We start from the raw sequence: 13,413 nt of genomic DNA on the forward strand, positions 1-13,413 counted from the left end.
TTTACTTATTTTACAAGCACCTGTTTTCATCTTTGTGAAGTTGTTCCTGATAGGTGTATTTATGCCTCTTTCTGGGATACACAGGTAAAAACGAAAGTAGGAAACGGAAGTGCTCGAAATTTTTTCTCCCGGCCCAGTTATTAGAGTATGTCGTCGGAGTCAGGCGACACTAAAGAGATTGAGGATAAGCCCGAGTCTCCGGATAATGTCAACACAAACGCGGAGCCCATGGTTGTAGATGGTACAACGAATGGGAACGAGGGAGTAGAAGTAGCAGACGACGAATTGCCACAAGTAGGAAGCGAGTCCGAACAGCAGAAGAAAGAACAGAAAGGTAAAACAGAAGACGAGGCGACTGACGAGACGCAGAAAGCTGACGAAGAAGAACTCGCTGACACACAGGAATTGACAGAACCTGTCGATCGTCAGAAAACAGAAGAGGAAGAGGCGACTGACGAGACGCAGAAAGCTGACGAAGAAGAAATCGCTGACATACAGGAATTGACAGAAACTGTCGATCGTCAGAAAACAGAAGAGGAAGAGTCAACACGGAAAAGTGATGAAGACATCGATTTTGAAGACAATAGCGATGATTTAGATAAATTTTACCATCCTTCTGACAGTGATAGTGAAAAAGAAATTGAAGCATTGAGAGAAGACATGGGTAACTCTAAGACCAAGGACAAAACGAAACCTGGAAAAAGAAGTGGGGCTACCTCCTACCAAGATGTAAGGCATAATTGATGATACCATTAGCATTTCTGTTATTTCTATTGAACCAAAAACTTCTTTTTTCATTGCACAAGTATGATGATGTATCCTGGCTAAAGACCAATTATTGCCAACACCCCTTTATCATTGTTTATAGCATGCACGTGATCTCAACTCTTGTTATTTGTTAATTATGTTTTCTTTAGTCTCTTGTTAAGAAACATTAATAAAATTTACCAGATAAGCAGCCTGCATAAATATGACTTTACAAAATACAGGTTGGGGTGTCAGGTGACCTATTCACATTAACAAAAATTCGACAGCAAGAAGATGCACTTGTATGATGTAGTTCAGTCAAATTTACCAAGTAATTTCAACTCCTTGTATTACGGATCCGCCAAACTATTTTTTCCTGATTTTCAGAAATAACATAATATGATGGTGTTTTTTTAAAGTTCACCAACAATCTAAAATATTGATCGATTTGAAATGTAGTTCACCAACAATCTAAAGTATTGATCTATTTAAAATGTGAATTTTGCAATGAGACATCACTAGACCATGTAGACATGATAAATTACCATTTCAATTGTAATTCCTGCTATGATAGGCGTTGTTTTATATGCAGAGATTAAGTATACCATGTGTATTTGTCTTTGAAACTGACCAAGAAATAGCAACCAACTGTGCACACATTTGCTACCGGTGATTCAGTTAAGAAATACTTAATAATTTAATGCAATGATCAGAAGTAAATGTATCTGAAACTGTTGTTTTACTATGAATAATGTATACCAATATTGTGTGTTATTTTAGTTGCAGTTTTTACTATAACATGTTTAAAATAATAATAATGATAAGCGTAGCACCTTGGTATTTTGCCAGATGTATTTTATGTGGTCAAGTTTGATGGGTCATCATTTGAGGGTTCGCGCACTCTTGATATTTCGATAGTGAGTACAATATGTAGACATATTGTCAAACAACAATGAATATGACTTTTAATGGGTCAAGGTATGGTATTTGTGATATGATTTCCATTCCCTGACAACCAAGGTTTGTTTCAAGGAGTCGATTGGAGTGCTGTCAATTTGGAATAAGAGGGATGAAATAGATTATAAGAACATATTATGTTAAATCCAGATGAAAATGAACACTTTTTATAACCAGATCATGCAGATACCAGTGTGGATTTGTTGACATGGTATTTCTGGTGTCACATGCAAATCATCTCACGTTAATTTCTTTGCTTTCGAGAAAAAACATCAAAACTCATTGTATGCGTGTATGCTCACGCTGTTCTTCATAGCTGTATTTACGGGGGAAAACAGTGCGCACTATACACAAGAAGATGCAGTAGTTACTCCATTAGCATCATTAGCAGTGATAAGTCAGGAAATGATTAAGATTTTCTAATTTGTTGTTTTTTATTCCTCCATCAACATGTTCAAACCAAGTTGGCCCAATAAATCTGTGATGTCAATTTGTTTTAATTGATCTAGGCATTTTTCTTTTTTTTTCTCGCCTCCATCACACCAATTGGTCCCAAGAAACTGTTCATGTGGAACAACATAAATTTCACAATGTTTGTTTGTTCTGATTTCATTTTTTTATATGTCACTATCGTGAGTTGCTTTTGTAAATCAACTGATAAAATATAGTAGGCCTGGTTAAACATCAACAAGTACAAAATAACATCATTTGCAAAACATTTTTCCTTAAAACTATTCATGTGAATGTAATGCTAAAAGACATTAAAGGAACATGATAAAGATAAATATGACAAATATGAACATGATAAATATTTTTTTATTTTAGACATAAGACTAGGCCTTAGAACATGTAGAATTTTGTGGTGGCTCAGCATGTTTCTCACATTCTTTCTATGAATCTCATATGAGTTACTTGAGCAATGTCCTTCTCTTACACCATACACAAATAGGGATTACCGTATTCGACGTAATAAGCGCCCAGGGCGCTCTCAAAATTAGATATAGGGGGCTCTTATTAGGATATTATTTTGGTGAAAAAAACAGAGTTAAAGGATAAATTTCGTGGTTTATGCTGACAGCCTGAAATGTTTATATACGACAGATGCATTTTTCCAGAATTTAATTGCCCATAATTAAGGGTGCATGTGAGACACGAGTGCGTATTATACGCGAATAAATAAGTTTTGTGTACATTGATCAATCGGAAGGGGTGCTAATTGGGATTGTTCACTAGCCAATATGGTAGCAAATATCGCCGCGGGCGCTTATTAGAGCGGGGCGCTTATTACGTCGAATACGGTAATGCTGCAGAATTAAGCAAAAAGAACATTAATGTCATAAAGATATAGACTTTTGTCTTGGGATATTTGTACATGGTGAACCACCACAAATATTTTGGGCCTAGAGGCAGAAGAATAACTTGGTAAAATCAAATTATATTTGACTAACTTAATGTTCTTTATTGGTGTTATTATGCCTTGCTTAATGCTTCTAGTTTAACATTGTCTAACATTCTTGATTCCTAGTTTATATAAAAACCTCTGTATTCAGCTTGGAGATTTGGTCATTTTACGTCATGTCTGTCTATGACTGAAGCACATGTATTGTTTCTTCAGTCATCGAGTGACGAGTATGAGGAAGCATGGTCCAAACCCTGGCGATCTAGTACAGAAAGGGTAGGCACCTTCCATGAACAATGGTGTAGGACTGCTCCATTTTCTCCCTCTATTTGCGCTGACTCTGATTCTTTCGTGGTAGTAAGTCAATATAGATAGTAGAATGTCTTGAGGTCTTTTTTGCTCTTCGGTGTTCAGGTCTAATGATGAAAGTTTGTTGACATGGTTACATTAATGCATTGAGTACATTCTCAGCACAGTATTAGTGAAATGAGCCCTTTCCTGAATAACATATGATTTGTGCATTTTACATGTTGTAGTATCCATCCCTACTAATTCAGTGTTTATATCTCCATTCTATTATGATATGTGCCTTGGACCCATTTGTCACCATACATTCTTGCCGTAAAAGGCGACTATGCTTGTCTTAAGAGGCGACTAACAGGATCAGGTGGTCAGGCTTGCTGACTTGGTTGATGCATGTCATCATATTCCAATTGCGTAGGTCAATGCTCATGATGTCAAACACTGGATTGTCTGGTCCAGACTCAATTATTTAAAGACTGCTGTCATATAGCTGGAATATTGCTGAGTGCAGCGTTAAACAACAAACAAACAAACAATTTGTCACCATAGCTTCCTTTTGAGTCCAGTATACAACTTGAAAATAGCCATCCAATCAGATTACCCCTGTTAGCAGATGCAAAGTCTGTGCAGAGTTGCTAATATAAAGAGATGGGGACAGTGTTCGAAATAGGAGTCTGCTTCCAGGCCCATGGCAGGTAGATCTCGTGTCGGGCCCAAAGTTTCAAATTTATATGGGTGCTTATGACCTGCAGTTATTTTATGTGTCTATTTGTCCCAATAACCGCAGGTTTTTGTTTTCAAACGAGGGCCTGAAGAGTTTAGTCAGGGCCTTCAACTTCTAAAGTTTGTAAGGCCTGATGGCAGCCAGACAATTTATTTTTTTCAAACACCGGATGGCAATGTCTTTCACAAAACGAGGCTATGGTAGGGAGTTAGTCCTGGGTATGTATTTGTGGTGGGATGATACACTGATGCATCAGGGAATCGTGATATTTTACCTATCGATACAAGTATCGAGCACAGTCACAAACAAAGTAAAAAATATCTATTCTTACCATAACTGTTTGCTTTAATAACCGTTACATCAAACACTAGTTAATAGTGAACATTAGTGGTGACAAAATAAATAATTTCATCCTTTGTGTCATACTTGACACTGCCAACTGTAATTCATCAGTGTGTGAGGTATTTGGTCATCTTGTCTATGAAAAAAAATGCTTTTGCACCACAGATAAGAGCCACATGCATGTATGGTTATACATATTGGATCGTGAGCAAGGTATCGTGATATGTATCGGATCACACAGTTGGTGTATCGTCCCAGCCCTAGTATGGATTATGGATTATGGAATGAAGATATGATACCCTGGATTATTGTCGATGAGTAACCCTTGAATAGTAGTGCTCCTTGCTTAAGCATACTTCACTTTTATAAACATGAACACATGATGAATGCCTGTCTTAGTCAGCATGATCAGTCAAATATATAACTAGTATAATACATAGCATGCCCGAATAGAAAGAATATTCCGGAATTTTGGTAAGGCATTAACATCTGTTGTAATGATTGCAATCAATAGAACACCATTATATTTTCCATTTAAGCAGATGTGTTTGTATGTGACAGACAGGAATAACTATCCTTTGTGCATGTTGTGAAACTGCCAGGCACTGTCTGCATCAGCAAAAGAATATTTATTGGGACTAAGGGGGCACGGGTGGCCCAGTCGTCTAAGGCGCCGCGATTCGTTGTGCAGAGTTGCGTCCCTTGGGCGTGCCAGAATCCTATGATCGTGGGTTCGAATCCTGGTTCGCCCTGATTATGTTTCTAGGTTTGTCAGCACCATACCCATGCTCATTGGTTTCATTGAAGTGGTAAACGTCTGAGACCTGCATCACTTTGAGCTTTCCTCCCACATTAAGCTGACACACCGCGATATGACTGTAATACTGTAAAAAGCAGCATTAAACCAAACTCACTCACTCTTAATTAACAGCTCCTTTTAACCTCAGTGCCAGTGCTCACAGATCGTTTCTCCATATAGATATATTCTTGTTGTGTTACAGAATGAAAACTTTTCTATTTTAGTCCAGAAATCACTTTGGGCTTTCCTTCCACATTAAGCTGACACGCCGTGATATGACTGGAATACTGTTAAAAGCAGCGTTAAACCCCACTTAGTAGGACAAATTTTCATACTTGGAATATTTTAGGATTTTCTGTTTTAAATGGCAATAAAAACGAATAGTGTGGCAAACTCTATGCTGATGCAGGTGGTGCCAAGACTATTATTTTTTTTTGGCCTAACAAGGATGCCCCTCCTGCCTGTGAGGCAGTAACCCATTCATCTTCAGCCTCGGGAAACATAAAGGAAACACATGTGAATATAGGGATGGAAATTGAGCATGTTGTTCACCTCTGCCTCATTGATACATATCCTCTTCATCCATTTTATCATCAGCATTTACATAATCTTAATAAGCACCTGTTACAAAGCCTGTAGATTTACATGACAATCCACATTTTATTGTGCACATAACCAATAACTGTTCTTTTTACATAAAACACAGCAGTGTATGAGGGGTATTTTACTGCTCAGTAACCATGGTAACTATTATTGAAAAAGTTTTAGTTTCATGGTCATTTGTACCAAGTTTAAGGTTGTTTCTGGTTTTAATATGACTGTTAAAGTTAAAGTTAAAGTTAAAGTTGTCCAGGGGGCTTATTGTCACGACTATGGCCGATACAGTACATGATACACACAGAAGGGACGGACCATTTGCTAATCTTGGGAGATGGAGGTCAGATTTTATCGAAAAGAGATCCCAGAATAATGCTTGAAAAAAATTAATGATATTTCAGTGTTGAAAACAAATTTGTCTGCTAAAAATCCATTGTTGTGAGGTGGGTTTTTTTCTTCAAAATGAAATATTTAGGCTCATAATTTTAATTATCTGGGGCTGAAAAAATATCTAGTCTCCATAAGTCCCAGATACTTGATAGACATGGAGCATTTCACCTCATCATGCTATTGCCAAATACATACAGATGGGTGTGGCTTGTGAGGAAATGATCACTTGTCATGGCCAGTAAAGATCTACTTGTTTTGAACCAAGTTTGTCCTAATGGCTTGTACCCAAATGATTTGGATTTTCAAGGACATTTGTATCTTATCATGCTTATCAATGTTATCTTGGCGTTTGTGGAGGTCACAAAAATATTTTTATCCTTGATATCCAAGACAGCCCCACACCTGAATGGCATGTTCCTAGTACGATAAAGAAGTGATTTAATGCTTTTTCTGTCCCCAGACAAGTGAAATTCAAAATTCTACTGGTTTGACAGACTATCATGATCCATCAGGCATGGTATTTCACAGCTTGGGACTGGCTACGTAGAATAACATGATCTGGGAAATCTTTATGACACAATATATCTCTCCTCTATTTTGTTGTCTGATGCTGATTTCATACATTGCTGGCTAGTCTTGCTTTTTATTGAATGATCTAATCTGGTATTGGGTTTCATAAAATGTATATTTTCCACAGTCATGGTGCAGGACTACTGGCTGTGCTTTGCATGCTCTTGGTGCACAAGGTTTGAAAATCAGCCTAAACTTCTCACCTTGTTTTCATGAAATACCCCGTGAAGACCATCATATGATCACATATTTCCCAACCCATGTTTGCTGTAAGGCTAAAAAAAATAATAGTCTTGGTTCTCAGGCACCGCCCGCATCATCATAAAGTCTGTCACATGTTTCGTTTTTGTTTCCATTTTCCCTAAAAATTAATAATCTAATACTTAAAAAATATAGCGATCCAATATCATGAATATGACACACAGCTACTTTCGTTTCTGATGAATATATGACAGCGGTCTGTAAATAATCAAATCTGGACCAGATAGTCCAGTGATTGACATCAAGAGCATCGATGTACGCAATTGGGATATGATGAGATGCATCAACCAAGTCAGCGCGTCTGACCACCCGATCCCGTTAGTCGCCTCTTACGACACGCTTATTAGCCTTGTACGGCAAGCATGGGTTGCTGAAGACCTATTCTACCCCGGATCTTCACAGGTCCAATGACTTTTGAAAATATAGTGTGGGTGGGCGGTTTTTTTGGGTTTTTTTGCAGTTGTGTACCATATTTTTTAGACACAAATATTGATAATTTTGGCCTGGTGATATATCACTATCCCCATATTTCTATTTTAATCAGGGTTTTACACGATGCAGATATGTGCGTCCAGTACGCACAAATGTATAACATGGATACAAAATATTTTTTTATTAAATCGCGAGGAAGGCATATAGTATATTCATTGATCCCAATTCTTGACAAAGCTCTTGTAATAAGAGTAATTATCAAATCTTACACTTACACTACACTACTCTTCATGATTTCTTCACTTTACAGAACCCTTTCCTGTAGGGACCCTTGAAATTATTCTGTGGGAGTCCACTGGACCCCCAGATTTGTAGGTCAAGGAAAAACGCTGATTAATGTATCAAACTAATATTGCTTATTGCAATCTCATTAAAATCAGATCTTAGTTCTCACTACCACTAAGTAAAGATCTGAGGACATCCCATTAGGGGTCACGGCAGACCGACCTTGCGCAAAATTTGGCCAACTAATGGAATGACTCACAAGAAGTCGACATTAGCCAATCAGAAGGCAGCTTTATCATGCTTTATGGCACTAATTTCAAATTGGCTACTACGCTTCGAAACACATTTTGACAAATTCTTGCTTAAAAATTTGTAACCTGAACAAAAGAACATTCTGGAATGGCTAATAGATGGTCTAGATTGTATGGATTCAGTCGATAAGCCCGTAATTATCGTTCAGAATACCCCGTGTTAAAATTTTCGAGGTTGCATGATTAGAATTCACATTCCGACTGTCACTTTCATGATCTGGTAAGCGATGCTCTGATTGGTCAGATGAAAGGTCATTCTGACGTGACCCCTAATGGGATATCCTCAGATCTTTGTTTAGCGATAACGGTTGTGGGGTCCAGACTTAGTTTCCTTGGCTGGCAAATTTGTGAAAAAATTGTGATACTGTTAAAAACTGGATATTCTAATGGTTATAGTTTCGTCCATTCTGAGGAATTAAGAAATTATTAATTCAAATTAGGAATTTGTACTGTCATTTGTTGCAGATTTGGGGCTGAATATCGGCCTCTGAAAAACGTCCTCACTCACTCACTCACTCACTCACTCACTCACTCACTCACTCACTCACTCACTCACTCACTCACTCACTCACTCACTCACTCACTCACTCACTCACTCACTCACCCACCCACCCACCCACCCACTCACCCACTCACCCACTCACTCACTCGACATATGAATAATTCACCTGGTCCAGTATCTGAAACTATGTTTGTGTGTGTGAAAGGTTGTACGTTATTTTCATCATTCTTTCTTTTGTCTTTATAAACAGCGGGCACAGGTGGCCCAGTTGTCTAACGCTCCGCGATTCGCTGTGAAGAGTTGCGTCCCTTGGGCATGCCAGAAACCTATGATTGTGGGTTTGAATCCTGGTTAGCCCGATTATGTTTCTAGGTTTGTCAGCACCATACCCGTGCTCCTGGGTTTCGCTGAAGTGGTAAACGTCTGAGACCTGCATCACTTTGAGCTTTCCTCCCACATTAAGCCGACACACCCAATATGACTGTAATACTGTAAAAAGCAGCATTAAACCAAACTCACTCACTCTTAATAAACAGCTCCTTTTAACCTCAGTGCCAGTGCTAACAGATCGTTTCTCCATATAGATATATTCTTGTTGTGTTACAGAATGAAAACTTTTCTATTTTAGTCTAGAAATCCACGGAAACATGCGTTCACGAGGCGATGGAGTCAGAAAGACACAGAGGATTATAGGAAGGGATACCCGGTAAGTGTACCAGCCAGAAGGCTCCCAGGCCCAGACAAGTGTTTACGTTTCACAAGGAACACTAAACATGTTAAAAATACTTCAATAAGAAGAGAAAGGTATTATTCTTTCCAAGTGGTTGGATGTATTGAAAGGCTATTTTAAATTAACTGTAATTACTTTGGAAGAAGGTCCTTTAACATGTCAAAACAAGTTCATTAACTCCATGCCACATTTTAGGCTAGGGTTCGACGTTCACATTAATTTAGGTGATGCCTTCATTTCACGATTTACAGTCAACTGTAATTAGCATGGTCAAGTGGCAAGTCAAGGACTGAGCCAAGAGTACCTACTTATCAGGTTTGCCATTTATCCAGTTTGCCACTTATCTAAGAAGTGTGTTTCCATCTATTGTCGTCAATGGTTATCACTACCATAAGTTTAGCAGCATTTGAAATAAGCCTGTCTTATTAGTTATTTATTTTCAATGTATGCAGTAAGTAAAGACGACAAATACCACCTGTGTTATTGAGGTACATGTATTGTTTTACAAATGTCCTTGAAAGTTGGGGGGCATGGGTGGCCCAGTCGTCTAAGGTGCCACAATTCACTATGCAGATTTCCGTCCCTTGGGCACACCAGAAATCTATGATTGTGGGTTCGAATCCGGGTTCGCCCCCATTATGTTTCTTGGTTTGTCAGCACCATACCCATGCTTCGGGGTTTTCCTCCCACATTGAGCTGACACGCCGTGATATAACAGGAATACTGTCAAAAGCAGATTTAAACACAACTCACCCCTTGTAAGTTGATCGCTTCTATAACTTGAAATTCATGAACCTTGGTTTGCATAAAAGTTTCCCTTCTTTTAAACAGAGTGTCAGAATGGTTCATACTCCAGGACATTGACCGATTGTCATCCCAAATGTCCTTCAGATAACTTTGGTTATGATATAGATGAATGACCTATGAAAATTTGCTAAAATCATGAAAATATCCAAAGCAGGGATTTACCTTGATTTACAAAAGTTGGGTCCAGATGAGTAATGTAAAGGGTCCTTGCAGGCAGTATGAGGGTCCTGTAAAGTAATGAAATGGTGTAGTGAACTATAAGTTTACTTAATTGCTGGAGAGCCTGAAATGAATCAATGGTCATGATTGATGGATAAAATAGCAGACACCGATTACCTGCTCTTGATGTTGGGATGCAGTATATTCTTTTCCTGCGTCCAATCTCACATTTGTGCGTGACGTAAAACCCTGGTCCAAAGGACATTTGTCTCCAGCAAAATCAAAATCAGTGGTAAACGATCAATTTGACTCAAGTAACCTAGGAAATTATCAACTTGCTGCATTTTTGTCTAGTTAATAGTGGGGGGCATGGTTGGTCCAGTCGTCTGAGGCGCCGCGATTCGCTGTGGAGAGTTGCATCTCTTGAGCACGCCAGAAACCTAGGATTGTGGGTTTGAATCCCGGTTCGCCTCGATTATGTTTCTAGGTTTGTCAGCACCATACCTGTGCTCATGGGTTTCACCTAAGTGGTAAACGTGTAAGACCTGCATCACTTCAGGCTTTCCTCCCACATTAAGCTGACAGACCGCAATATAACCCATTTCACTCCAGATGAAGGTGCAGATCCAATTCTCAGGGTCCCTCTTAGGAATGGGGACTCATTGATAGTATTAGTTGATTCTGTTTTATCTTGTCACTATGAGTAATTGTAATGCATGTTCTGAAGATATATGCAATGTTTCCCAATCCAAGCTCTCATGTGCTGTTTACTACCAACTGTTCAATTGCGGACATCTACCCGAAGCAAGGGAGTTAACTGACTATGAAAGTTTCCACCTTTGCCCAACTAGGCTGGTGTTATGGAGCTATATTTTGGCTGGACCAACAAGTCGATACATAGTCCAATCAAAGTCACATAACGAAATCAACATCCGGTTCATAAACTATCGTGCCAATTCTGGTCGATTGCAGGATTTGCAAAGCATGTGTACTGCCAACACAGCATAAACAGATTTTCCAAATCTTTTCATGTTTTTATTCGCCTCACCTGATTTGATGATGTCAGACCCGTTTTATCACAATATAGATCTGGATCATCGATCAGATCATTGTGACTTGGCACTCAAGTGATATGAGAGGTAGAATCTGATTGGTCAGTAGGAGAGACATATGAGCATGATGAGGGACATTACTTGTAAGAGCCACTGGTAGTGTTACGACCAGGCCCAGAAATTCCAGCCTTGTCAGCAAGGGTGTAAAACTGGACTTTCAAAGTCAGTTAACTCCCTTGCCTCGGGAAGATGCACTTTTGTATGAACATGATGAATGACCTACTAACAGAGCCAGACATCATTAGTCTGATCCTAGTCTACAGTGTCCTTCAGACTAGCAGTTTTTGTAATCTAATTAGATTTTGTGAGAATCAACAAGTCCTTCTAGATTTTCTTCTGCTTGTCACATGAGACCACTTTGTGACAAAGTTCATTGCATCTCATGGTACATAGACATTTTCACCCTTCAGTAAGGGACATTTCGCATTATATCATACGCTTACTCATTGATCTGGCACGATGTACAGGATGCCCTCTCTTGGTGCCCCCGCCATGACAGTGTAACCATGGTGAACATGGGATAAATTTGATCAAACTTGTCATAAATCATGTACATATAGTTTGCTTTTGTTTGTTCTTCTCATTATTCAGCAACACAAACTAACTGTTTAAGCCCACTAGTCCTTATAATGAAAACATATAGCAAAACCCTTAATAATGGCAAATTTCTACTAGTCCTTATAATACCTTAACATTCAGGCAGTTCGGCAAGGACTATACGTCTAGTGCTAATTTCTAACACTGATTTTTGTACTTCTCTTTGAACAATTTTTGACAGTAGCCCAGATTAGACTTAAATCTGATTCCAGCAAGAGTTACATCCCTTGCCTTTCACAGGCATATGTCTCTGGATCCTGTATTAGTACCAAAAAAACAACAACATAGATTTATAAACATGATAAATGTATGTTATTGTAGTGAAAGAACTTTTGAACATGTTGAAGTCAGGGACAGGCGTTGGTTGTTGGTTGGTTTGCTGTTTAATGCTGCACTCAGCAATATTCCAGCTATATGCACCAGTCTGTAAATAATGGAGCCTGGACCAGACAATCCAGGGATTGATATCACAAGCATCGATCCATGCAATTGGGACCAATGACATGCATCAACCAAATCATCGAGCCTGACCACCCGATCTCGTTAGTCGCCTCTTACGACAAGCATAGTCGCCGTTTACGGCATACATGGGTTGCTGAAGACCTATTCTACCCTGGATCTTCATGGATCTAAAGGCAGACGTGAAAGTCTTAGAGATGCAGTGACACATTAGACTCAGCATGCTTAGTAGTAATTGCAGATGTCTTCAAAGTTACATTGCTGCTATCGCGACTACATTCCCGGCATCAGTACTAGTTGTAGACACATTGCTTGTTGATGAGAACAGCTGATGGAATGTGTGACTGAAATGTGTGAAAGGATCATCCAGACTGTGATAAATTGGTCCTTTGTCCCACAATTTCTGTCTGTCATCCAGAGAGATGGAAGTCTGCATTAGGCAGATTTAACTTGATGATAAGTTAACATTGTAAACTCGCATCAATTGTGTCCGGTACTGATGGAAATCTGGAATAATCTGGAGTCTGTTTCAGAGAGACGTGAAGTTTTCTGTATGTTCTTTGGCTTGTTCCAGGGGAAGAAGGACATTTCTGGAACACTCAACTTAGAATTTTACACAAACCGCCTCACATCACGTCCAAATGGTATGTACATGAAGACTTGATAGCATCGTTTGGAGATGTATTGTCACTAAATTTTATGTCATAAGTTGAATAAATGAATTGTCTGTCATGCCAGAACAGCAGCAGGGTATAAGTGGCCTAGTGTTCTGGATGGTGCAGAGTTGCATCCCTTGGCTCTCAGGCGGTGTGACTCATGGGTTCAAATCCCATGATTATGTTCCCTGTGCTCATGAATTTGTCACTAATGGCAGACAGTTCTCTCTCTTTCTCTCCCTCTCCCTCCCCCCCCTCTCTCTCTCTCTCTCTC

At 39.1% G+C, this 13,413-nt stretch overlaps 1 protein-coding gene across 3 annotated transcripts in view; it reads left to right on the plus strand.

Moving 5' to 3' along the window:
- The window catches only part of LOC124112914 (opioid growth factor receptor-like protein 1), a 39,831-nt gene continuing 26,418 nt past the window's right edge, over positions 1–13,413 (plus strand). The window contains exons 1-5 of one of the 3 annotated variants that reach the window (XM_046473105.2): positions 1–447; positions 544–729; positions 3,320–3,379; positions 9,248–9,325; positions 13,058–13,127. In XM_046473105.2, the coding sequence (XP_046329061.2) occupies positions 148–447; positions 544–729; positions 3,320–3,379; positions 9,248–9,325; positions 13,058–13,127 (694 nt within the window). In that variant the 5' untranslated portion in view covers positions 1–147. Of the gene's footprint in view, positions 730–3,319; positions 3,380–9,247; positions 9,326–13,057; positions 13,128–13,413 lie in introns of all 3 variants that reach the window. The other 2 variants (XM_046473103.2, XM_046473104.2) reach the window with 2 other exon arrangements.

The sequence above is a fragment of the Haliotis rufescens genome, unplaced genomic scaffold (genome assembly GCF_023055435.1).
Source record: "Haliotis rufescens isolate VD_foot unplaced genomic scaffold, xgHalRufe1.0.p SCAF_6, whole genome shotgun sequence".
NCBI lineage: Eukaryota > Metazoa > Mollusca > Gastropoda > Lepetellida > Haliotidae > Haliotis > Haliotis rufescens.